Below are 26123 nucleotides of genomic sequence, written 5' to 3' on the forward strand. Positions count from 1 at the left end.
TATATATATATATATATATATATATATATATATATATATATATATATATATATATATATTATATAGCCAGTTGAATGCAAAAGTTATCGTCCCCATTCTTGGATATTTATTGTCACGGGGCTCCATAACACCTTTGAAGTATCCTTTATCTGCACAGTTTTGAGTGAGCAGGCACCTGGAATGGTCTTGTGATTGACAATGTATAGAGAGATGAATACCTTTCACAAAGAACAATTGGTATGTTTTGCTGTTTTGGTGAACAGCAAAGAAAGAAAAAGCTCCATGTTTTTTGTTTTTTGTTTTTTTTTTGCTGCCTGATTTTCAATTCTCCATTGACTTGGTGTTTTTTTTGTTTTTTACTTTTTTTGTTTTTTACTTTGAAAACAATGAAGGAAAACTTTTGCACTCATCAGAAAGTATTTATGAAAATATGTATAAAAATATTGGTTGCAGATCAACTGCTTCTTAACAAAGCATATGGTCAAAAAAAAACATTTGTATAAATTGCCTGATGAACAAGAAATAAATATGAATATTAATGAAGTGTCTGTTTTTTGCTTTATTTTTTGCTACATATTGTAGAATAGACGCAGCACTTTAGTTGTGTAATTTGTGCACTCTGCCTGAACCTCACAGCAATTGCAATTAGTTTTATTCAAATCAATAATTACTGTTACTTAGTTCATAAATGAGGAAAAGTAGCATAGATGTGTTTTTCTAGTGTAGTGAAATGTAGTTTTGTAAAAGCAGAAAACCTCTGAAAACAAATGAAAGACTCAAATTTAAAGTTCATTCCAAGGATCACTTTATACATATTGGTTGTGCCAAACTTTTCCCATTTCAGAATTATGGAGGTCCACATTGGTACTGAGCGAAGATGTGATTTCAACTTATATCAGTCTCATGTTAAAGAAATCACAAGGAAAAATACCTGAACATGTGGAACCTTTAAGTATTTGAATGAAGAAAGATGGATTATACATAAGACTTCCTACGTATTGCATAGAATTATAATTTTCGACATCCAAAAAAAATGAATATTGAGATAAATACGAAAATGATTTATATGATATTTATATATAATAATATGTTCCTCTTCCCGTGGGCTCACCACCTGCAGGAGGGACCGTAAGGGACGGTGCTGTGAGGATTGGGCAGCAGTCGAAGGTGGGGGCCTGCTTAGACTGCTGCCCCCGCGACCCGAATTACGGATAAGCGGGAGAAAATGAGTGAATGAATGAATATTTTCCTCCTTGTGTTTTTTTGCCCAAAAGAACAGAACCTGATTCATTGCATTATTGAGTTATATGTATGTGTGTACTTTCAACACTTTATTTTGGCCTAAAAAGAAAGTGGAAGTAGAAAGAAAAGCAGAAAAACAGAAAGCAGACCAAACATCAGCAGACCAGTTATGATGTAATAGCTTTAGAGACCTCCTAATGCTATAACTATTGAAAGTCGCTGAGCTCTTAACCACTTGCTCGGGTTCTTCTTGGTGTGTTACTGACTTTTTAAAGAATTTTAATTTTAAAGTGTATTTATGACTATTTTATTTTAACTTTTGACAGTTTTTTTCTAAAGTTGGGACTGGAGTATGGAGGACGCCAGTGTTAAAATATTTAACGTTCTTCTTTTCCTCACCATTTCTGTTCATCTTTCATTGGCAGGTGAGTTTAGAAGGAAAACTGTCTATTAAATAGAAAATGATATTATATGTTAAAAGTTTGTCAGGATTGACAATAGACTAAAATAATGACATTTGAGATTTAATAGAAGTGTTTGACCCAAATTTTTACTCAATGATTACATACATATATTTGTGTACATTTTTATATATAATTCAGCTGATTTTTTAAAATGTTATAAAATTGAACATTTGTACCTCGTAATAATAATATATATTACAATGTATAAGATGGCGGCTTCGACCCCAAACTGGTAGCCTTGACTTTAATTTGGATGGAGGATTCAATCATAAAGTACATTTAATACTAGTGTTGTATTGAGAAGATCAAATGTCACACTAAAATATCAATGCTACCTGCGATATTTTAAACAAATGAGTTTAATATTTATTCATATCAATATTGACTTATCTAAAAAAAAAATATTGAATTTTTTAAGTAACCATGAGAGAGTTGGTTGAGTTGGTTAGTTTTAGTTGGTTATTTAATAAATTACACAAAAAAAACTACTTATTTAATTATTTCTTTTATTATTATTGTGGTTTATCTTTCATTGATTGTTCTGTTGCAGTTGTTTCCCTTCCTTGAATGAAGAAAATGTGCATATTCATATTTATTTACATGCAAGAGCGCTAAACTAAATGCTATACGCTTTCACTAATTTAACAGTGATTTATTCGTTTACGAACTTGGCCGGCTGTTGGCCAAAGGAAGCAACAAGATCCACGAGACCTCGGAAAACCTTGTGATTATCTGAGGTTTCCATTTCATCATGACCTAATCAAATTTCCCACAAAATTATGCCCACAGTTAACTTTGAGAAAATGTGCCTGATTTGATCCACTTCCTAACAGTGGCTTCACACCAACACTTCTAAACATCTAACTGCTGCATTAACATGTTCAAGCATGCACAGCACAGCAAAGTTCAGCTGTGGGATGAAACTAGACACACTTTTTTTTTTTTTAATCTTTAAATCACACACACCATCATTACACCACACATCCCCCTGTCCCCATGTTGAAGAATAAAACAACAGCATTAGCACAACCAGACAACCAAGACTTTTTGCTGTAACACACCCTATACATTTTTTTAAACTCTACCACACCCTACAAAATTCTGATGAACAGTACCACACCCTAAACATGTTCTACTCAACAACCCACCACTGTTCTTTGTTTGTTTATCCAGAGGTATGTTTTCAAGTGAAATAATATTTTGGTGGGGCACTGGACCATCTGCCCATTCAGACTTTCCACTGTAAATCTTGATCTTCAGATCTTCATCCACAAATTTTCTACTGGTGTAGATCTTCCCATTCTATGACATCAATAGAGTAGCCCCTGTAGTACATTTAGCACTAGTTTTTCCTTCTGAAGAAGCGATGATTGTCCTAGTGACTTCTGGTCTACCATCAATGTGAAGAGATGGTGACAGGAAGTTCTTCACAACTATTTTTTTGTTTGTCTTATTTTATGCAACTTTATAATTTGACTCTATATATATGTAATGAGTAAAAAAAAAGAAATTTCCACTTTTACAGAAACACACAGTCTGCAGTACCTCTACACGTCCTTCACGGCGGGAATACCTTTCCCAAATTTCACAGCTGTTGGTCTGGTGGATGGCGAGCAGTTCATTTACTATGATAGCAACATCAGCAAGGCAGTCCCAAAGACAGAGTGGATAAATACGTGCAAAGCTTTTACTCCGGACTTCTGGACAACAGAGACTCAGAAACATCAGAGTGAACAAAGAGATTGCCAAAACCTCATGACAGCATTAATGCAGAGGCACAATAAACCTGATGGTAAAAGTGAAACACACTCGAAGAGCATTTTTCAAATGTAAATGTATGCAAATTCTGTTCAACAGATCAAATGTAAATGTATTAAATACAACCCAGAGATAAAGGCCCACGTGAAGACGTTTAACTGTTCTCTTTAATGGAAGGCAATTCAGTCGAAATGTTTTTTCTTTGTTGGATTTCACTACACTTTTTTGGATGTGCCGTGTTTTATATCTATAAAATTGGACAAAAATGCTTTTGGTATTATTATCGAACATATTTTCGTCAAAGAATCTGTCGCTGAAAGGCTGGACCAACAAAGAAACAACATAACAACTAATAAAAATGAATAACAAACTAGACTGAGGCCAAGTGCAACTGCAAGTGGTCGAGTGACGTCTTCAGACGAGCTCAAATGGCCATTTTGTCCTGCTACATAATCTTTGAGATCTTTGCTGCTACCTAAAAATCCCTTCACATGCCACTATATTAAGACAATCCATGTTGTTTACTCTTCCTGTCAAGGGCATAGTTTGGAAATGAAATTAAGGGAAAGGAAACCTTGCAGCATGTTCAAACAACTTCCTGTTTACTTACTATCCCTCTAATTCAAAAAAGCAGAGTAATGGAAACCTCTTTCTGTGTGTGTGTGTGTGTGTGTGTGTGTGTGTGTGTGTGTGTGTGTGTGTGTGTGTGTGTGTGTGTGTGTGTGTGTGCAGGAGATCACACACTACAAGTCATACACAGCTGTACACTTAACGACGACATGTCTACACTGGAATCTAAATTTGGTTATGACGGAGAAAATGTACAAAATGACGCTAATTGGTTGACTGTTTCCTTAAACAACGATAATTGTATTGATCAGTTAAAGAACTTAGTGTTTTCATGCAGCGAAGCTCTGAAGAGGAAAGGTAAAGTGTGTGTTGTTTTTTCTTACTTTCACACATTTCTATTTCTTCCCATTTATAAATGCATACATAGACTGGTGTCTCCGTGTGTCTCTGCAGTTCGTCCTACGGCGTCTGTCTTCCAGAAAAACACGTCTTCTCCACAAGTGGTGTGTCATACTACAGGTTTCTTCCCCAAAGATCTAATTAGCTCTTGGGAGAAGGACGGAACGGACGTACACGAGGACGTGGATCTCGGACAGACGTTACCCAACGAGGATGGAAGCTTCCAGAAGAGGAGCATTCTGAAAGTCTCAGCTGAGGAGCTGCAGAAACACACCTACACCTGTGTGATTGAGCACAGCAGCTTGGAGAAGGAGATGGTGCTCGAAGTACCAAAAGGTCCTGATATGCTACAGAATTACAGAGTGAATCTGATTAGTTAATGCAGTGGATAATACAGTTTTTAATTGAACAGGTCTAGGATCAGCTGGAGCAGTGAACGCTGTCTATCCTGTTGTCTTTTTTGTCATTTTGTTGGTTTTATTCTGTGGATATTTCATCTGGAGAAGGGTTAAGAACAGCATGGGGACAGGTGAAGTTTTCAGATTTAGATGTGTTTGAATAATTTAAGATTGACATAAAATGACGTTTGTGTGGGTTAATAACAGTACACAGTTTTCATAATAGCTGTGTGTTATTATTTTACAGCGATGGAGATGCTACGACTAAACCCTTAGCAGAACAAGGTAACGGTTTGTGATGGAGAAGTGTATCTAATTAGTATTTTATATCCCTAATACAAAATAACAAAATGTACATTACACAATATATAGAGATTTTCAAAATATATGCATAACAGGACTATTAGTAATCTCTATATAACTATTAATAATCCTTGAGGTAACGAATCATCAGCTTTCAGTTTGACTAACAACGAGATGAACCGCTAAAACCATGCCGTCACTGAAGCTTTAAATCCATCTTTATTGACTAACTGCTGTTTCCCAATGTACTAAACATTGAATTAGTATTGGAGACAATATTTCCGCCCTGATTTAGGAGTCTGTCTGCCCTTATAAAGCTCAGGAAACATAGCGTGTGGCTGGTTTTCAAAGACTTTCCATCCTGAACGAATACCAGGGCAGAAGGACAAAATCTGAGAACTCTTTTAAAACTTTGCAAACAGAACAAAACTCTTGTATCTCGCAAGACAAACTTAAGAATCTGTGAAAATCTTGGAAGGTAGTGAAAAAGGTAGCTTCATTTAATGCCATTTTCTCTCTCTCTCTCTCTCTCTCTCTCTCTCTCTCTCTCTCTCTCTCTCTCTCTTACATTTTGAAAATTCAAATTGTTTATTAAGCGAAAATTTTACGTTTTTTTTTTTATGTTAAAAAACTTTTCGATATTTTTGGGAGTCTTTCTACTTGTAATGCACTTAATACTTGTCCACTGACAAATTCTACACTAAAACACACTGGTAGGAAGTTTTATTCATGCAAGTTGAAGAAAGAAAATAGAGATAAATGTTGTCACATTTGATTAATGGAAGGCTGACTGACATATTCTGTTATGCATACCATGAATTTCCAGCTGTAATGGAGAAATCTGGATGTTTGTTTGAACAATAAAAATTGTTTTGGTTCTGCCTGTTGATCTTTTACTTCATTTTAATTCCACTGCATATTCCATTCCATTATCATATAGTAAATGGTATAATAACTGTCAAAAAAGTAGGTAAACCGCTAATGCGCTTCAACAGTAAAGAAGGAGGAAAACCAAGTATAATTCACAAAACAGTATCATTTAATGCACTCAAACATGTCTCCAATCTCCAGGGACATTTTTAACTGTAACTGTTGATCAGTTCTTTTCTCCAATTGTTCTGGTATCTGAGTTCGCCTGGCGAAGGTGAAGTCTTAGATCCTTCTCCCTGATCTTAAATGTATGAATCCCTCTCTACTTTTAACCTCATGATTATTCTTTATATTCAAAAATACACTATTTTCCCAGACTACACCTTTCAGTAAAGAAAAATACTTGGAATATAATATAATACAATATAAAATCAGATCCTGCCTGACTGATTCTCATCTTAAGCTTAACTCTTTATTGTACTCTCCGCAATGTGGGGGAAAACATACTGTATAGTATTCAAAAATAAAGCTTAGCGGGAACATCCATGCTTGTTGGAATCCAATTTCTCTTTTATGAAAGTTATCATTTTAGCTATGATTTTTTTTCCCTCTGATGAAATTCTGAGTCTTTCCTGCATTGTGACTTCTCCCACAACCACCGACAAAACAAGAACCGAAAGCAGTTAGCATGACATCTTCAAATCACCTCCAAAATGTGAAAACAAGTCAGGGGTACAGCAGAGCAAAAAGAGAAACTAAATGAGATATGAAGTGAAAATTAGTGTTTGTGTGACATTTTTATTCTCAAGGCATGAACAAAATGAATGCTAGTTTGTTTATGTTTGCTGCTAGCTACCATTAGCGAGAGAAGGCCGGTCTGAAAGTGTCACGGATTTAAGACGTGACTTTAGACGAGCCTTTTTCTTGCGTGCACCAGTTTTGCTGACATTATGACAACTGAGACCCTACAGTGTGGAACTGGAATCATGTTCTTACAATATGACAAGCAACTGATGAAAAGGCTACACAGTGTGCGCCTTGCTTAAGCTACGTGCGTACAACTGACTTGTCACAAACCACACAGTGAGTTTAAACCCCCCTGCAGGGAATGTCCATTTCAGAGGAAGTGTGTCTTGCTTATTCTAACCACAGACCTGAAACTCACTTTTTTATATATACTGCTACTGACAGAGAAAACCACTGTTACCATGGTTTCAGGTGCCATCGGACCACCACTCAAAGCACCTTTGCTGCACTAAAACCATACGACCACCATTTTGACTGTCCACTACACTCTTTTGTCTAACACTCATTGATTCGTTTTTATTTGAAATGCCTGCTCTGGTTCGAAAGTAAGCAGACACAACCAGCATTCTTTGAAAAGCGACATGAAACCGCGGATTATAGTTACGTTTGATTTATCGTCTAAAACACTAGTTTATGTGTTTGATCCCATTTCATAATCTAAAGGTTTTGATCATAAAGATGAATGACATTAAGTTTTATAAGGAATGAAAAATCTCTGGGATCGAGGCTTCCCTTTTAGTTGTTGTCGCTGTAGACGATGTTGCTTTTAAACACACCCCTTTCACACATTTACCAAAGAGACATTTCCTTTTTCTTCTCTCACCTGATGCAGTAGAGAAACGGATTCATTCGCGACAATGTTGGTGCTTCTCTGTACCATGAGTAAGTATTACTTATTGTTCAATTATTACAAATCTTGTGCAAGATTTGTAGAAAATGGTTAAATGTGCTTTGTCTTTCCAACAAATGTGTCAAATTTCATCCAAATTTCCAATATATTTTATTTATATAACAAAGAATTCACATCTATGTGGATTCCTCTGTAGCTTGGGATGGCAACATGAGTTTTCTGAGATTGTGACACTATTATAGAGTTCTGACTATACTGTACTATGTTCTAAATGAGATGATTGTTTCACCGCTTGCAGCTTTGCTCTCAGAGACTCTCGGTTCTTCCGTGCTGGAGGCAGAACCTGGAGGTAAAGTAACTATTTGGTGCCACCATAACCTGTATCGTGCCAATTACATCTTCTGGTTTAAACATGTACTTAAGTCAGCGCCGCTTCTCGTCGGGTGCAAACAGTTTACAATATCTGGCCAAACGCAGGATTGCTACTTTTTCCCCAAAACCGAGCACTTCAAGATGTCTGTACACAAAAAGAACACGTCTCTTACGATCTCTACAGTTGATGTCTCTGATACAGGCCTGTATTACTGCAGCTACATTGAGTTGGACGCAATCGTATTTAGTAACTCCAGCTACATTTACGTGAAAGAAGATGCTGTTTCAGACAGAAATGAAACATTGTCGGTCCTCGGCGCTCCAAAAGGTTTGTGAAGCTTTTTTACATTTACAAAGCAATAAATCATGGCGTTTTTAACAATACGATGCTTTTTAACGTCTTTTAACGTCAAGATGCTGTCTTCTCTGCTGCGTTCATGATGCTTACCGTCATCTCCGGGGTAATAAATGTGATTACGATTACTCTCTGTGTCATGATCTTCATTATTCATAAACAAAGGACACTCAGAGGTACTGAATCAAAATCATACGATACAAATAATGTACAGGAACAGGAAATAAAAAAAGGAATGCTCACAAAAACTCTCTGATGTTTTATTTCAGGTTCTGTGGCACAAGATATAGAGGTAAGTCTGCGATGTGCATGTGGGGGTGTGTAGGGTATACAGGGAGTCTTTATCTAGTTAGTATATATTCTTATCCAAACAGAAAACAGGAAAACCTTTAAGAATCACTCCATGTTACCTACCACTTCAAGCATCTCCTCTAGATCCAGTGGTGGAGAGCAAGAGGGTAAAAGGCTAGTCTCTTTCGTCGTCGTCTCTTTCAGGGAAGACCTTGCATTTTCCAACATGACAATGCCAGACCACATACTGCATCAATTACAACATCATGGCTGTGTAGAAGAAGGATCCTGGTACTGCAGACTGGCTATTACAGTACCCGGATCCTTCTTCTACACAGCCATTATGTTGTAATTGATGCAGTATGTGGTCTTGCATTGTCATATTGGAAAATACAAGGTCTTCCCTGAAAGAGATGACAGCTGGATGGGAGCATATGTTGTTCTAGAACTTGGATATACCTTTCAGCATTGATGGTGCCGTTCCAGATGTGTTAGCTGCCCATGCCACACGCATTCATGCAACCCCATAATATCAGGGATGCAGGCTTCTGAACTGAGCGCTGAGAACATCTTGGGTTGTCCTTATCCTCTTTAGTCCGGATGACATGGCGTCCCAGTTTTCCTAAAAAAACTTCTAATTTTGATTTTTCTGACCACAGAACAGTTTTCCACTTTGCCACAGTCCATTTTAAATGAGCCTTGGCCCTGAGAAAACGCCTGCGCTTCTGGATCATGTTTAGATACGGCTTCTTTTTTGAGCTATAGAGTTTTAGTCGGAAAGGGTGAATGGCACGGTGGATTGTGTTCACCGACAATGTTTTCTGAAAGTATTCCTGAGCCGATGTTGTGATTTCCATTACTACAGCATTCCTGTATGTGATGCAGTGCCATCTAAGGGCCTGAATTCTCTAAATGTTTGGATGATATTATGCCCTGTAGATGATGATAACTTTAAACTCTTTGCAATTTTTCTCTGAGAAACTCCTTTCTGATATTGCTCCACTATTTTTCACCGCAGCATTGGGGGAATTGGTGATCCTCTGCCCATCTTGACCTCTAAAAGACACTGCCACTCTGAGAGGCTCTTTTTATACCCAATCATGTTGCCAATTGATCTAATAAGTTGCAAATTTGTTCTCCAGCTTTTCCTTATATGTGCATTTAACTTTTCCGGCCTCTTATTGCTACCTGTCCCAACTTTTTTGGAATGTGTAGCTCTCATGAAATCCAAAATGAGCCAATATTTGGCGTAACATTTCAAAATGTCTCACTCTCAACATTTGATATGTTATCTATATTCTATTGTGAATAAAATATACGTTTATGAGATTTGTAAATTATTGCATTCCTTTTTTATTCACGATTTGTACAGTGTCCCAAATTTTTGGAATCGTGTTTGTAGTATCGGAGGGCAAGGACCACCTACTTGCTGGCCAAGCAGTCTTTCTAGATGGTCCTATATTTTATGTCTCTCACTGAAAGCTATCTGATTTTTTCTGGTTCTATTTCTATCTAATGTATGCCAAGCCATGAGATTATGATGCGTCATGTGGAACAACAGTCCCTTATAACTTTCTGAGAGCAGCAACTGGGTCATCTCTTCTTTAGTTGTCACTTAATAAAAAGTTTGCGCACCTGCCACAATTCTGTGTAGAGAAAGGAAATTAGATGAGTCATTTAAAATAAAGGGGAAGAAGACTAGAAAAATGTGGAGAGAACTGGGTGCTGTAACAGTTTGAAAATAAGCTAATGTTATACTAAGATACTGACACGTTTTTTTATTTTATGATTCCTAAAACAGGAAGCAGTTCAAATCAACCCAACTTATCCACCCTAATTAGAAGTACATCTAGCAGAAGCATGTTACTTGTTGATGATTTGTTGTTTTATCATTTGTCGCTGTTTCCTCTTTTACGGCAGGAGAAGCTCAGTGTGCAGCGAGACAAGAGGACAAAACAAGAGGATGATCTGTACACTTGTGTTGAATACCAGAATTTAGTGTAGATGGCCGAATGCAGGAAATGGAAAAGGAGCTGTTTTTTGTTGTTGTTGTTGTTGTTGTTGTTGTTGTTGTTGTTTTTGTTTAGTTTAATCTAAATTATATTTCAAACCAAATCTTACAGTCTTTTTTCTGTTTCTACAACTGAGCAAATAGGTTAAGAAAGTTCAAGAATCATAAAAAAATATTGTTATGTTTCTGAGCATGTTGGTGGTAAAGTCTGTCATTGTATTGTGTAATAATTATGAACAGGAAGCGTACAATACAATTACGTGGTGCTTGTGGTGAACGAGTATAAATAAAATAATTTTAAAAAACACTGGTGTGTCTGAAGCTGCGACTACAAGGAAATCTGCCAAAATCTGGAAGATGTGGATACAAAAATTCAACTTTTTCCTTTTTAGTTTATACATGGAATGATTTTTTTTCTCTGAATTTAAATATGAGAAAAAAACTGAACCGGAATAAATATTTATTTTCATTTTCTACAGTTAATTTAAGTTCTACTTTATCCACTCAGACACTGCAACACAAATCCATGAGATTTGGCAGGAGGAACATGCATATAGAACACAAGCAGAGAAAAGATGATGATCAGGTGATCAGGAATGTGTGTGTTTTCAGTCATGTTCACATCACTGACCAGTCATTTTCACATCCCTCTGTTTCATCCACGTCTTCATGTTTCCTTCTGCCTGCTCAATGTGAACTTCAGAATCTAGTCAACATCTGTGGTGTGAGAGAGACCGGAAAAGATACACCAGTGGTAAACGCTGCACAGTGACAGGAAATGGCTGATGGACTGAAAACCTTTCGACCTTTGTCGTTTTTGTAGGCGTTATGCAAATGCCTTTTGTTGTCATTTTCAAAATTTCCGCTTGCTTCCTTCACACGCTGTGTAAAAGTTTCATTTATATTCTGGATTAATGTGTTTGTCTGTACATAGTATGTTTTATTAATAATGTGTTTACTGAGTTTGGTCTAAAACTAGTGATGTATGAAGGTTTGGAAAGAACAGATTGAATCAATCACAGTTATACTCTGTGAGATTGAGAAAGATGATATTGTTTGGTAATAATTTTATAATAAGATTGTTGTAATAATGAACCAATTACATCATGCTGCGTAGAAGAAGGATCCGGGTACTGAAATAGCCAGACTGCAGTCCAGATCTTTCACCCAAAGAAAACATCTGGCGCATCATAATGTGGAAGATGTTCCTAAACTTGAGCAGCTTGTCTCCTCAGTCCCCAGACGTGTACAGACTGTTAAAAAGAAGAGGGGACGCCACACGGTGGTAAACATGGCCTTGTCCCAAACTTTTTTTTTAGATGTGTTGATGCCATGAAATTTAAAATAAACTTATTTTTCCCTTTAAATGAGACATCTCTGTTTAAACATTTGATATGTGATCTATGTTGTATTCTGAATAAAATATTGAAATGTGAAACTTCCACATCATTGCATTCTGGTTTTATCCACAACTTGTTTGGAATCGGGTTTGTACATACAAACTCACACATGAATATAAACCTGCACAGAGCTGCTCTTCAGAACAACTTGAACTGAATTCCAGTAGGAACTTTTTTTTTCTTGTTTCTTCATGAATGTAGTATTCACACACGTTTGCCTGTTATATTATAAACTCTCTTAGCCAGAAGTGCAATAACACGCTCCTTCACTACAACACACACACACACACACACACACTTAAAAACACACCGTTTTACATTTGCCTTCTTGTAGCTCTTCTATGAAACAGAGTTTAACACTTGAATCTGATCCTTTATCAGTGTTGCACAATAAAATAACACGCACATCAAATACTACAGTTTCCATAACAACCACAGTGATAAGAAGTGATCGCTGAATCTCCACCTAAATAACCCCGTTTAGAACTTTATACTGTCTAATGTCTCGTCTATCAGTCTAGTTCTGAGAGGGTTTCTATACAACTACACATTTACAGAATCAAAGCTGATTTATTGATGCAGTAGATAATAAAGTCTCTGTGATGATTTAGCAGGTGGAGGAGCAGGTGGAGGATCAGATGGAGGAGCACATGCAAGAAATATCATCATCGCTACAGTCCTGGTTTTAGTTATAGTTTTTATTGTTGCTTTATTTTTGTCCTACATGAGGGAAAAACTTAATTCAAAAACAGCAGTTTCTTCAAGTGTCTGACTACACACATCAGACGCCGAGATTTCGAAACCATTCCAGTTTAAATTAGTGCACAAGTCCTGCTTTGATGAAGACCCCAGCACCACCCTCCATCGCCATACAGCGTAACTCTGCTGCTGACACTGTCAACTGCTTCTGTTTCCTGCAACCGCAATCTCTCAGGTCTTTCAAGTGGGAACCGAAGACCAGCTCTGATTTTAAAAAAAATCGCCATCTGGTACATGCTGCTTAAGAGAATCACACTGTACAATTTATTTAATTTATTGCTCTTTCATTTCCTCCCCCAAGTTTCTCTCCTTAAATTATACTTATGAACTGGAAAGAGAAGAAAAGTTTACGTCTCATATGTACATTTCAGCACTGTAAAAAGGAATTTTTTCTTTTCTCTTTTTCCCTCCATTTTTTTTTCATCTCAAAACTATTTCATAAGTAATTTATTTTAGGTGAAAATGTTTCTTATACACTGATATGTAAATAAAAAAACATTAAAAATAATGAACTTTTCCTCTGAATTTGTTTCTTTACAAAACCAAAGTGGATTTTGCTGATCAGCAGCTCAACTGTAATTCTATATTAATTCTACACACATGGAGATTGAAACTCGTGTGTAATTTTAGGAGCCATGAAGTAAATTGTAATTCTCTTATCTACTTTATTGAGAATATAAATTGAGATCTGTAGGAGATTTTGTGTTGTGTTTGTGCAGAAACCCAGTCCTGCTCCTCGTGTCTGCTCAATACATTTCCTCTCTTTCTGCTTTGGTTAAAGCTCCTAAAACTCTGATTGTCCCTCTGTGTTTGTTTCTGTTCCATAAATAAGAAATATTACAATCTTTGGGGCTCCTGCACCAGATTTCACACACAGAACAGGAGTTTTTCATTCCCACATGTTGTTCCTGCAGCACGTCACACTTCCTGAACCGCTGTGATTGGATCAGGAAAACCACCGGATTTATTATTATTACTATTATTATTATTATTATTATTATTATTATTATTATAAACGTGAAATAAAACTCATTTAATTTGTATATATATAAATATAAATAAAATAGAGAGAGAGAGAGAGAGAGAGAGAGAGAGAGAGAGAGAGAGAGAGAGAGAGAGAGAGAGAGAGAGGAAAGTGGTAAATTAGGCTGAATTTGATGAACAATTGGTCAAAGTTGTACCTCATATAGTGTTGATTGTGTAAATCAGGACAGATTTTCCTGCAGTCTGATCCTTTTGGAATGTTTGATCCTTACAAAGATAAAAGTGCACACTTCCTTCTCTTAAGTATTAATTACACATATCTATGTTTTTATGACTCTGCTAACAGTAAAAATGCTGACTGTCCTTTTTTACTCGAGTTAAAGTAAAGAAGTTTGGGGTCTGACATGCAGAAGGTGTCATTACTACCTGTTTTAGTGTCACGGTGGTCACATGATATTAATATTAGGACTGTCATTCTATTGGAATATTGAATAAGGTCCCCTGGTGGTCTAGTGGTTAAGATGCAGCGCTCTCACCGCTGCGACCCGGGTTCGATTCCCGGTCAGGGAACCATCCCCAGCCACTCTCAGTGCCGGTCCCAAGCCCGGATAAATTGGGGAGGGTTGCGTTAGGAAGGGCATCCAGCGTAAAAACATATGCCAAATCAAACGTGCGGAGGATCCGCTGTGGCGACCCCTAACGGGAGAAGCTGAAAGATTCTATTGGAATATTGACTCGATATTATTCACATAATTGTCAGGAAGTAACTCACTTATATCTGTTCTAAATGTTGCTGCTGATTTGAGACTTGGCGCAGCAGTAAAACACATGTTTAGTGATTGAAATTGATTTTTCTGGGGGGGGGGGGTTATATTCGAGGAAAAAGAGAGGACGTGGAGAATAAATGTGTTGTGCTGAAGGTTTTCATTTTGCATCATTTGCCATTGAAATTATTTTTTGGAACGCATTACTTTTCACAGCCCTAATTAATGAATTATTACAAAACGAATTTCACATTTTGTTACCAAATAAATGTGTCCAGAAGGAACATCCTGCATAAAGAGCACAAGCAGAGAAGATATGATGATCAGGAATGTGTCATGTCCCTGTCGTTGTTGTGCACCTTATGCATGTGCATTTTCTCATCATTGTGGGTTTAACACCAAACCCCGCCCCGTGAGTTTAAAACTCCGCCTACTTTTACCTGTATATAAGTAAATCGGACGAAGCGCCGATTCATTACGACTTTGCCGGAGATCCTGCTCAAAGATGACCGTTATGGACTTCTTCGTTGTTTTAACGCTTTTTTTTGGAGCGTCATCTACAGGTATGTTCATCTTTTCTCAACTTTTATATATTTTTGTGAGACGTATTAGGATTTAATGTGCTACTCCTACTGCAGAAATGCGGCACTTTGGGAATAAAAAAAAAAACAAAAGTTTCTAATTCAAATCCCGTCTTTAAGATCTCGAGGGTCTCTAGAAACTCCGTGTGGCCGCTGTAGAGTTGTTAAGTGTGGCAGAGGGTTTTAAGGAGTAGAGGGGGCTTAAGGAGGAGTGGTGGCGAAATCACAGCGGTTAAGCAGCCGCACTTTTCTTTGTGTTGCGCGTCTAATCGTACGCTTACGGTACGGGTGGTGGAAGCGGTCAAAATACATGTAAAGCCGCTTCAGAACGGCGTTTCAGTTAAGAAACAGAAAAATCAGTGCATTTGAATCACCATATTCAAACACTCATAACATTTTTTTTAGGTTTGCTCAATATTTCAAAATTCTTATTCAGAGTGTCTCTGTCTTTAGAGTGAATATGGGACATGATTAAAAAAAGCACTGATGTTTGGCGTGATTTTTGCCTTCACTTTTCTCCAAAACTCCACAGTAAAACGATTTGAAAATTTATACAATAATAGAAAGAGACACGCTAAATAAGAATTATTTAAAATATTAAGCAAACCTATAAAAAAATGTTATGAGTGTTTGAATATGGTGATTCAAATGCACTGATTTTTCTGTTTCTTAACTGAAACGCCGTTCTGAAGCGGCTTTACATGTATTTTGACCGCTCACACCACCCGTACCGTAAGTGCACGATTAGACGCGCAACACTAAACAAAGTGCGGCTGCTTAACCGCAGTGTGAAATCTAGACCAGAGAGACAGAGAGAGGATACAAACGCGTTCTGCTGCAGAGGAAGTGGAAGATTAGATTCTTTTCTACAGTTATTTCTACAGTTTCCAAGTTGATCAACAGTAATGAAGTATAAATACTGTTATTGTAATTAAGTAGTTTTTTCTGCTATCAGTTTTCTTTTCTTTTTTTTACTTCCATTTATTTTTTGGACTTTTCACTCATTAGATTTTTACACAAAAATCTTTTACTTTCTACTTCTTACATTTTCAAAACAGACTCATTACTTTAGTTTTAATCTATTTGGTGAAATGTCAATCCTTTTTTTTTTTTTTTCATAGCACCCGTTTTCAGCCAATCAGCTTATTTGCTGTAACTTCCGGTTTCTCTCTCAAACAGTACAGATGAGGAATAGTTTCTGAAGTAGATCACGTGATCATCAACTTTTCTCTGCTTGTGTTCTACAGTGGTGTGACAGTGTTTTCTTATTATTTTGCATGTTTGTCACACTTTAATGTTTCAGATCATCAAACTAACTCATCCACCAACTCAAACTAACTCATCCACCAACTCAAACTAACTCATCCACCAACTCAAACTAACTCATCCACCAACTCAAACTAACTCATCCACCAACTCTAACCAACTCATCCACCAACTCTAACCAACTCATCCACCAACTCTAACCAACTCATCCACCAACTCTAACCAACTCATCCACTCATCTATGCAGAATTGTTGTAATTCAGCCACATTGGGGGGGTTTTAAGCAGGAACCAACTTTTTAAGGTGCCACAGCATCTCAATGGGCTTCAGGTCACTCAAGTCTTCATTTTGTTTTTCTTCAGCTATTCAGAGATGGACTTGCTGCTGTGTTTTGGAACATTGCAATTAGGTAACACATTAGGGTTGTCAAAATGAACACGTTAATAACGTTAATAACTCGTTCCATTTTATCCTGTGAGGGACACAAAATGGCAAGTGTCCATCTATTTTGAGGAAAATAGTATTAACTGCCAAATCCTGCAAAGACGTCCCTGCAAAACACGAGCAAGTCATTTTATGAAGGCAGGCATGAAGAAAAAACCTCAGAAGACAAGTCTCAGATTGTATTGAACAGGTTTTTGAGGAAAGTGTTAATGCAGGTGGTGCAGAGGTTTTAAAAACGATTGTATTAAATATGATACATTTGGCGTTAAAGGGTTCATCGATTCCTCATGAAATCATTATGTTTATATTATTGTAGGCTCCCACATGCTGCAGTATCACACTGTCGTCTCATCACTAAACGCCACCACAACTGGACAGCTGGATGGTGAGACCTTCGTGTCCTACAGTAGCAGTGATGCAGAGGTAATTCCCAAGACCGAGTGGATAAAGAAGATTGATGTTGACGTGCCCGATTACTGGAAAAGCGAGAAAACCCGCATGTCAGGTGACCACTTGGACCTCCAGGATCATCTAAACCTTGTGGAGAAGCTCCTTCATCAACCCAAAGGTGAGAATGAACACAGTGAGCAGTAAAGAGAGCTGCTCTGTGTGATCTCTGATCGAAGCTCATACGTGTGCCTTATATAGATTCCTTCATATTTGTAACCATTGGCAGAATAATTAAAACGAGAAGACATTCTGTAATTGAATAATACTCATCGATCGGGTGGTGACAGATGTTTATTATTTTCTGAATGTCGTCCTGAATGTGATGTTTCTCCTACAACACAGCAGTTTTCCAACAGTTACTATACCAAGTTATTATTAAAAAACAGATGTTGTTCTAATTATTGTATATGATGATGATATTTTCTTCTATTATTAATACAAACTCCCACATTAATATGAACCTGCACAGAGCTGCTCTTCAGAACAATTCAAACTGAATTCCAGTAGTTCTTGTTGTTTGTTTGTGTTTTAATATGGATGATATTTGGAGATGTTCAATTCAAACCAAATGTACAATGTGTGTGTGTGCAGGAGCTCATACACTAACCAGGACGTACACATGTGAGATTTTCGATGAACACACAACTAGAGGATCACTTCAGAGCCTTTATGATGGAGAAGATTTCATCACCCTGAATCTCAGCAGTGGAACCTGGACTGCAGACAACCATCAAGCTGAACAGTTCCTGGAAGCCTGGGAGGATGCAGGGGATGAGGCCAAACACTGGACGAACTACCTGAACAAGACCTGCATCAAGTGGTTAAAGCAGTATCTGACATACAGTAACAGTGTGAATCCAGGTAAAATCTTACACACACACACACCTTCAGCTTATTTTCTTTTTAATACTCATATTACTGATGAGTGTCAGAGACTACTCGCTCTGTTCAGGGCAGTAGGCAGGACGTACCCACATGTAGCGCGAGTCTCTATAAATCACGTGTTTATGCAGCCACGTGTGTGTGTGTGTGTGTGTTTTGGTCAGGTGTCTCTTGGGCTTGTGTTTGGTTCGTTCATATTATGACGTAGGTTCATTCACAACTCTCTCCTTATCCGCCCTCATGTCCACGTGGTTTTGCAAACTCATGGCATTCTTACATCAGATTCACGAGGTCGTCTGAGAGAACGTGTGCAAAGTAATCAAAGTAAAAAGATTTGCTGAATCTCCACCTAAATAACCCCGTTTAGAACTTTATACTGTCTAATGTCTCGTCTATCAGTCTAGTTCTGAGAGGGTTTCTATACAACTACACATTTACAGAATCAAAGCTGATTTACTGATGCAGCACATAATAAAGTCTCTGTGATGATTTAGCAGGTGGAGGATCAGGTGGAGGATCAGGTGGAGGATCAGGTGGAGAAGCAGATGGAGGAGCAGGTGGAGGAGCACAGGAAGGAGCACATTATATAATTTATATCATCATTGCTCTAATCCTGATTTTATTTTTTTTTGTTGTTGCTCCAATTGTGTCCTACATGAAGAGGGAAAGACTTCAGGAATTTTTTAACAAAATTCTAAAACCTAGCAGTTTCGTCAAGTGTCTGACTTTATGCATCAGACGCCGAGATTTCGAACCCGTTCCAGTTTAAATTAGTGCACAAGTCCTGCTTTGATGAAGACCCCAGCACCACCCTCCATCGCCATACAGCGTAACTCTGCTGCCGACACTGTCAACTGCTTCTGTTTCCTGCAACCGAAATCTCTCGGGTCTTTCAAGTAGGAACCGAACACCAGCTCTGATTTAAAAAAAACATTTCACCCAAGGTTGTTCTTCTTGTGACAGCCGAAGAAACCGAACCTACCAAACACCTCCATCATACTTCGCGCCTCCATCACCATCTTGTACGCTGTTTAAGAGTATATCCGACTGCACCTTGACGTCCACTCTGCTGAGAAGGTGATTGGCTGCAATGTTCTACCTCTACAGGACTTGTACACTTTCAGAACCCAAAAGTGGGCAGCTAGGATCGGTACTAAACCCCTTTCACATTAGATGCACTTTAAATAACTTCCCACTGGCTGCAGACCATCAGGACCAAAAACAGCGTCTTTGCAACTGACCTCATGAACAAGACCAAAGTCCCACCATCAGCATTGATCTGCCTGCACAAACACAAACATATATTTATTATCCAACATATAGCTTTTATCTTTATTTATTACTGTATTTATTTTTCTATTTTTATAGCATAAACACACCATGACATTTCTTATACATGCAACCCATCATAATTGGCAGTAAAGACGATTCTGATCTTGATGAGGAAGTGTGTGTGTGTGTCCTCATTTCCTGTTGTTAGAAATCTATTGCAGAGATTTATTACTGTGATGTTTACTGAGTTTTATTTCGTTCTTTTTACAACTATTAATAATATGGGAATAGATTTGATTGGAAGGCCATGGGTTCAAGTCCCACCACCATCAAGCTGCCACTGTTGGGCCCTTGAGCAAGGCCCCTAACCCTCAACTGCTCAGCTGTATAACTGTAGGTTACATTGTTTACGGATCTAAACAATGCCATCAATGTAAATTATAATAGTAGTGTAAGTTTATTTATTTATTTATTTATTGCTCTTTTTATTTCCTCCCTCAAATTTCTCTCCTTAAATTATACTTATGAACTGGAAAGAGAAGAAACGTTTACGTCTCATGTGTACCTTTAAGCACTGTGAATGTATTTTCTGTGAATCTCTCAGTTGTAGCGTGACGGTGTGGGGGGATGAACCCTGGACCTTCTGATCAACAACCAATAATCTTAATTAAAAGGGAATTTTTCTTTTCATTTCTTTTTTTTTGCGCCATTTTTTTCACCTCAAAACTTGTCCAGGTTTTTTAAACAAAAACTATTTTATAAGTAATTTCTTTTAGGTGAAAATGTTTCTTATACGCTGATATGAAAATAAAAAAAACACTAAAAATAATAAACTTTTCTCTGAATTTGTTTCATTACAAAACCAAAGTGGGATTTTGATGAAGCTGTTCAGCAGGTCGACTGTAATTCTATATTAATTTCACACACATGGAGATTGAAACTTGTTTCTAATTTTAGTAGCCATGAAGTAAACAGGAGTTTTTCATTCCCACATGTTGTTCCTGCAGCACATCACACTTCCTGAACCGCTGTGATTGGATCAGGAAAACCACTGGATTTATTATTATTATTATAAACGTGATTTTTAAATGACTGTTTTATGACACGACAGCAGACTGTTCTCCAAGCGCGTTCATGGTAACGTGCACGGAGCTATGCGCGTTCTCGCACCAATATTTAATGAACAGTGGACGCTGATGTTTGAATTTACGCTGTTTGCGTTGTGAACTTCTTTAAACCAGCGGCCCCCCGACCTTTTTTGAGCGCGGAGAGGGCGTGGCACCTACGACCCTTTATAACCCCTTACACACCTGCTTACTCCACATCTGGTTCACTACGGTTTCCTCCGAGATCCTGCTTTAGAGATGAAACGCGTTCTAGTAGTTTTAACAGCAGTTGTTATTTTTTGGAGCGTCATTTACAGGTTTGTTCGCCTTTTCTCAACTTTGATTTCTTTTGTGAGATGTAGATGTGAGATGATTTTCTGTGCTTCTCCTACTGCACTTTGGGAATCAAACCCATTTCACAAATCCCATCTTTAAGATCTCGAAGATCTCAAGAAACTCCATGTTCCTGTGTTAGATAATTCGTTTCTCCGTAAACTAGTAAATGTCAAGAATGTCCTGCTAGAACTGTCTAGAAATGAAGTGAGCTCTTGTAAAAGAATCCGATCTTCCATCATCATTTCCTGGCTTTATGAACCTGCTTTGGACTCCAAGCCCTGGTGCAGGAAACCAAACTCGTTGGTCAGAGGAACCCATTCGTCCTGCTCTTGACACTGTAGTGTTACAGAGTCGACAAACGAATTATGTGACTCATATGGACGCGCATGCGCAAATTATCTAGGGCCCTACTGCGATACGTCCAGAAGAAACTGAATTACTCACTTTTCGAGACAAATAAAAAAAAAAACTCATTACCACAGGATATAACAAAATGGGCTGATCAGTAACTTTGACTATGAAACTTCATCCCACGACCAAGTGATAATTTGGTTCTATTCAGAGACAGAAAAACACAAAAAACTGTGAATAAAACAGGAAAATAGCATTTCCTAATCAAGACAAGTTTTTTAGAATGAAATTATTTGAATCTTTTCTGTCCAGTGCTTCACCCACATTTGGCCTCACTGGAAGATACTCCACCACCTGAAGTATCACAACACTAAAACTTTCACTAACACCAGGGCAGGACTTCATCTGGTGAATAAAATGCCATAAAAAGCTAAAAGTTTTCCATTTCTACTTTTATTCCCAGTACAACTACAATACACAAGTGTTGATGGACGATGATCACATGCTCATTAAAACAGCAGCATGTCGTAACTCTCCTAGTTTGTAAATTAAAACGTGTTAAGTTCCATTTTATGTAACAGTTTGGTTGATTTTTCTGAATATGTTCATTAAGATTTAAAATGAAAGATACCATCATTATATAAAAACCGTTAGTTATTGGTAAAGCCCTTATACAAAGGTTGCATTCCAAAGCAAGATGCTTCTCCAATTATTGTATATGATGATAATCATTTCTACTGTTATACATACAAACTCGCACATTAATATGTGCAGGTTATTAATATTAATAACCTGCACAGAGCTGCTCTTCTAGATAATACAATTTTGGACCAATTTGAACTGAATTCCAGACCCCATTCCCATCCCATGTTCTCCTCTCATAACTTCATCTCAACCTGTAACTGCTGTGGGGGAGGGGACAGAATTATACATTTCATTATAGATTTAATTAAATATATATATTATATAAGGTTCAAAGTTGGAAACAAATAATGGCTGTAAATAATGAGCGCTTTTTCTGGTGTAAATTATATTTTTTGAATTAAACATTAATTATTGGATTAAATTATTCATTGATCTTTTAGAATGATCTTTATCCTTTACACTGTTTTAGAGCATGCTGAATGCTACAGTATAGTCAAACAAATGACGACATAACATTTGTACTCAATTGTCAACGTGGTCCTCATTTCACCGGTGTGTATTCTGGTGAATGTACCCAAAAGTACCATAAGTGAGAACACACACACACACGCACGCACGCGCACACACCCAAAAACAGGTCTTTCGCTGTGGGACGCGGGGATGAACATTATGGACGTCTTCGTTGTTTTAACGGTTGTTATTTTTGGAGTGTCATCTACAGGTACGTTCATCTTTTCTCCACTTTGATATTTTTGTGAGATGTATTAGTGGTGTGTGCGGCGCACTACTACTATTACAATGCTGTGGCCCATCAGGATTATTTCGGCGCGTAACTCGTCCCGCAGTTTTCGTCCCAGCACCACGGGGGAATTTTTCCAAACATTTTGACCCCAGGGGGCAATAGCTAGGGGGCAATTAGTTCCCCATAGAAAATGAATGGAGAATTAAAAGATCGAGCCACGGCTCGTCCCTCGAGCATCGGACACGCACATACGGCATATCCACTCGTAGGGGATCCGTAGCCGGTCGCATCTGTATGGGCTCGGAATTCCAGATCCGCTCGGAATTCCGGGAATTCCTCGTCAAACAGGCCCCCATAGAGAATGAATGGGGAATCCGAGCCGCCACAGATCGGCCGGCGTTCGCCCGACACGCTCGTACGACGTATCATCTCGTCCGGGGCAGAGACCGGATCACACCCGTACACCCCCCGTTCGTCAATGACCCCGGGATCGACGGGCAGTTGGGGAAAGCACACAGGAATTGCATGGTAGATGCTAGAACTCTATAATAAATGGGGGCGGGCAAATTGCATTGTCCTCATGTCACGCCCACACCATAAGCCCAAATAGGGGAATAAACGAACACGGTCAGGTGAATCTCCGGCGACACGTGCGTGTGACATATCTATTCACTCGGCACGGCGAGGAGACTCAGTGATGTCGCGGGTTGTATAATGACGTTACCTGACGGGTCTGGCCCCGCCCCCTTGAAAAAAAAAAACTGGCAAAAACAGCCGTGCGCGGTATCGAATTGCTCGTCACAATTGCGGTCGCGTCTTGTGGTCGGCACTAAAACCAATATGACTGGCACGCACTACTATTACTACTCACATTTCCTTTAAGAAATGTCACATTCTAGTTAGGATTTACTGTGCAGGACAGTAGGAGTGACATTAAAAACTCCTGCGGCGCCATGAGTAGGATGAATCGGTTCATCTGACCGAGGTATCGGCTCAGAGTTTCCTCCTCCTGGTTTCCTGCACCAGGCATGTTGTAACTCTGCTAGTTTGTAAATTAAAACGTGTTAAGTTCCATTTTATCCTGTGAGGGACACACAAAAAAAAAAGACATGGATTCAGACAAGACATGGTTTTTGACTCAATGAAAAAAACTGAAACGTTTGGTTGATTTTCCTGAATGTGTTCATTAAGATCTAAAATAAAAGATACCATCATTATATACAAAACTTTTCTGTTTCTCCAATTATTGTACATGTGATCATAATCATTTCTATTATTATTCTTTCAAACTCGCACATTAATATGAACCTGCACAGAGCTGCTCTTCTAGAAAATGAATCTTCGGAACAAGCCGAGCCGAATATCAGCATTTCCTGTTTGTGTTTTAATATGGATGATATTTGGAGATGTTCAATTCAAACTAAATGTACAATGTGTGTGTGTGCAGGAGCTCATACACTAACCAGGACGTACACATGTGAGCTCAGTGATGACCACACAACTAGAGGATCACTTCAGTTCCTTTATGATGGAGAAGATTTCATCAGGCTGAATCTCAGCAGTGAAACCTGGACTGCAGATAACCATCAAGCTGAGCAGTTCCTGAAAGCCTGGGAGCATGCAGGGCGTAATGCCAAACACTGGACGCGCTACCTGAAGTCTGGATGCATAGAGTGGTTAAAGCAGTATCTGACATACAGTAACAATGTGAATCAAGGTAAAATCTTACACACACACACACACACACACACACACACACACACACACACCAACTTATTTTCTTTGTAATACTCATATTACTGATGATGTACAGTGTCAGAGATTCTCCTCTCGCTCTGTTTAGGGCAGTAAGCAGGAAGTGCCCACATGTAGCGCGAGTCTTTATGAATCACGTGTTTATGCAGCCGTGTGTGTGTGTGTGTTTTGGTCAGGTTTCCCTCGTGTATGCGTTTGGTTTATTCACAACTCTCTCCTTATCCACCCTCATGTCCACGTGGCTTTGCAAACTCATGGCATTATTACATCAGATTCATGAGATTGTTGGAAAGCCGTTCCAGGTGACGACCTTATGAGGCCGACTGAGAGAACGTGTGCAAAGCCTGTCATCCATGTAAAACCTGCCGATTGTTCTTTCATAGTTTGGATGTTTTCATGTTATTGAAGCTATTAGAGCTTGTGCAATGATGAGGATGTGAGAGAGTCCATGCACTGCTGACTTTCTTCGTCATTTACATTTTTCATTCAGGGCATTTGTTTGATGCTCTTACCCCTTTGGAAATGTAGCGGGTTCTTCCTTGTTTCATCTCACACCATTCCACCAAGTGATAAGAAAAAAATAGGCTTCGCTCCTTTTACAGACCAAAAACCAGGGAATAAGATATAAGAAAAATCACAAAAATTGACTCTGATGTGGATTTAAACAAGCATCTAATGAAACGTTTTGAGGAAAATGGTATTAACTGCTACAATCTGGACGTTACTTTGTTTATTTCCCGCATTAACGACACTTCCTGTTAAAAAAACACACTGATAATGGAGATGATTTGAAAGCTGTAGCATCGTGAAGCTGCCGGTGTATCATGCAGTCCTGTAACAAACAGGTTTTATTCCTTAATCAATTCCTCATGAAATTATTGTTTATATTATTGTAGGCTCCCACATGCTGCAGTATCACACTGTCGTCTCATCACAAAACGCCACCACAACTGGGCAGCTGGACGGCGAGACCTTCGTGTCCTACAGCAGCAGTGATGCAGAGGTGATTCCCAAGACCGAGTGGATAAAAAAGATTGATGGTGACGAGCCAAATTACTGGCAAAGTGAGAAAACCCGCATGTCAGGTGACCACGGAGACCTCCAGGATCATCTAAGCCGTGTGGAGGAGCTCCTTCATCAAACTAAAGGTGAGAATGAACACAGTGAGGAGTAAAGAGAGTTGTTCTGTGCTCTGTGTGACCTCTGATCGAAGCTCATACGTGGCTCATAATTGGATTCCTTCATATTTGTAACCATTTTCAGAATAATCTAATCTAATAATAATTATCTAATAATAACTCTATAAGACAGAGACGACGGAGAAACCCTTCTCTAAATCTACAGATTTACAAAGTGAAAGCTGATTTATTGATGATAAACACTAATATTGATGGTTGCTAATTAAAGACTCTGTGCTGATTTCACAGATGCAGGATCAGGACCAGGTGCAGGATCAGGACCAGGTGCAGGATCAGGACCAGGTGCAGGACCAGACAAACTATTGATTTTTATCTTTTTTTTTTTAGTTGTTTTTTCTGTAGGTGTTGTTTTTTTTGCTTCGATTGCAATCTGCCTGAAGAAGAAATGCAGTACAATCACAAGATGCCAAGATTTCGAATCCGTTCCCTATATTATGTGGCATTCCGATTATTTCATGTATTTTTTCCACACTAGATGAAATGTGAAGTGAAGCTGC

General features: G+C 38.3%; 3 protein-coding genes across 14 annotated transcripts; all 3 read left to right on the forward strand.

Annotated features, from left to right (window-relative positions):
• Positions 1 to 1419: 1419 nt before the first annotated feature.
• LOC310718422 (class I histocompatibility antigen, Gogo-C*0202 alpha chain-like) lies at positions 1420 to 13121 on the forward strand. 3 transcript variants are annotated; one of them, XM_083527244.1, is made up of 7 exons: positions 1420 to 1495; positions 1569 to 1667; positions 3232 to 3498; positions 4197 to 4391; positions 4488 to 4769; positions 4846 to 4962; positions 5079 to 6021. In XM_083527244.1, the coding sequence occupies exons 2-7, from the start codon at positions 1595 to 1597 to the stop codon at positions 5105 to 5107; spliced, it is 963 nt and encodes a 320-aa protein (XP_083383370.1). In that variant the 5' UTR covers positions 1420 to 1495; positions 1569 to 1594; the 3' UTR covers positions 5108 to 6021. The 3 variants fall into 3 exon arrangements, with proteins under 3 accessions (XP_083383370.1, XP_083383372.1, XP_083383371.1); XM_083527245.1 differs by having other exon boundaries at positions 1459 to 1667; positions 5079 to 5116; positions 5271 to 6021; XM_083527246.1 differs by lacking the exons at positions 4846 to 4962; positions 5079 to 6021 and adding an exon at positions 12717 to 13121 and having other exon boundaries at positions 1458 to 1667.
• LOC310718433 (uncharacterized protein) lies at positions 6788 to 10997 on the forward strand. 3 transcript variants are annotated; one of them, XM_083527268.1, is made up of 5 exons: positions 6788 to 7693; positions 8236 to 8361; positions 8448 to 8564; positions 8658 to 8680; positions 10600 to 10997. In XM_083527268.1, the coding sequence occupies exons 1-5, from the start codon at positions 7669 to 7671 to the stop codon at positions 10681 to 10683; spliced, it is 375 nt and encodes a 124-aa protein (XP_083383394.1). In that variant the 5' UTR covers positions 6788 to 7668; the 3' UTR covers positions 10684 to 10997. The 3 variants fall into 3 exon arrangements, with proteins under 3 accessions (XP_083383394.1, XP_083383393.1, XP_083383392.1); XM_083527267.1 differs by having other exon boundaries at positions 6790 to 7693; positions 8218 to 8361; XM_083527266.1 differs by having other exon boundaries at positions 7226 to 7693; positions 7960 to 8361.
• Positions 13122 to 15059: 1938 nt separating the features above from the next.
• LOC310718427 (H-2 class I histocompatibility antigen, Q9 alpha chain-like) lies at positions 15060 to 25616 on the forward strand. 8 transcript variants are annotated; one of them, XM_083527252.1, is made up of 4 exons: positions 15060 to 15160; positions 17205 to 17456; positions 17930 to 18199; positions 25324 to 25616. In XM_083527252.1, the coding sequence occupies exons 1-4, from the start codon at positions 15103 to 15105 to the stop codon at positions 25599 to 25601; spliced, it is 858 nt and encodes a 285-aa protein (XP_083383378.1). In that variant the 5' UTR covers positions 15060 to 15102; the 3' UTR covers positions 25602 to 25616. The 8 variants fall into 8 exon arrangements, with proteins under 8 accessions (XP_083383378.1, XP_083383379.1, XP_083383382.1 ...); XM_083527253.1 differs by lacking the exon at positions 17930 to 18199 and adding an exon at positions 24120 to 24389; XM_083527256.1 differs by lacking the exon at positions 25324 to 25616 and adding an exon at positions 18730 to 20325 and having other exon boundaries at positions 15061 to 15160.
• The last annotated feature ends 507 nt before the right edge of the window (positions 25617 to 26123 follow it).

This window comes from Silurus aristotelis (assembly GCF_946808225.1).
Source record: "Silurus aristotelis genome assembly, chromosome: 23".
NCBI classification, from domain to species: Eukaryota; Metazoa; Chordata; class Actinopteri; order Siluriformes; family Siluridae; genus Silurus; species Silurus aristotelis.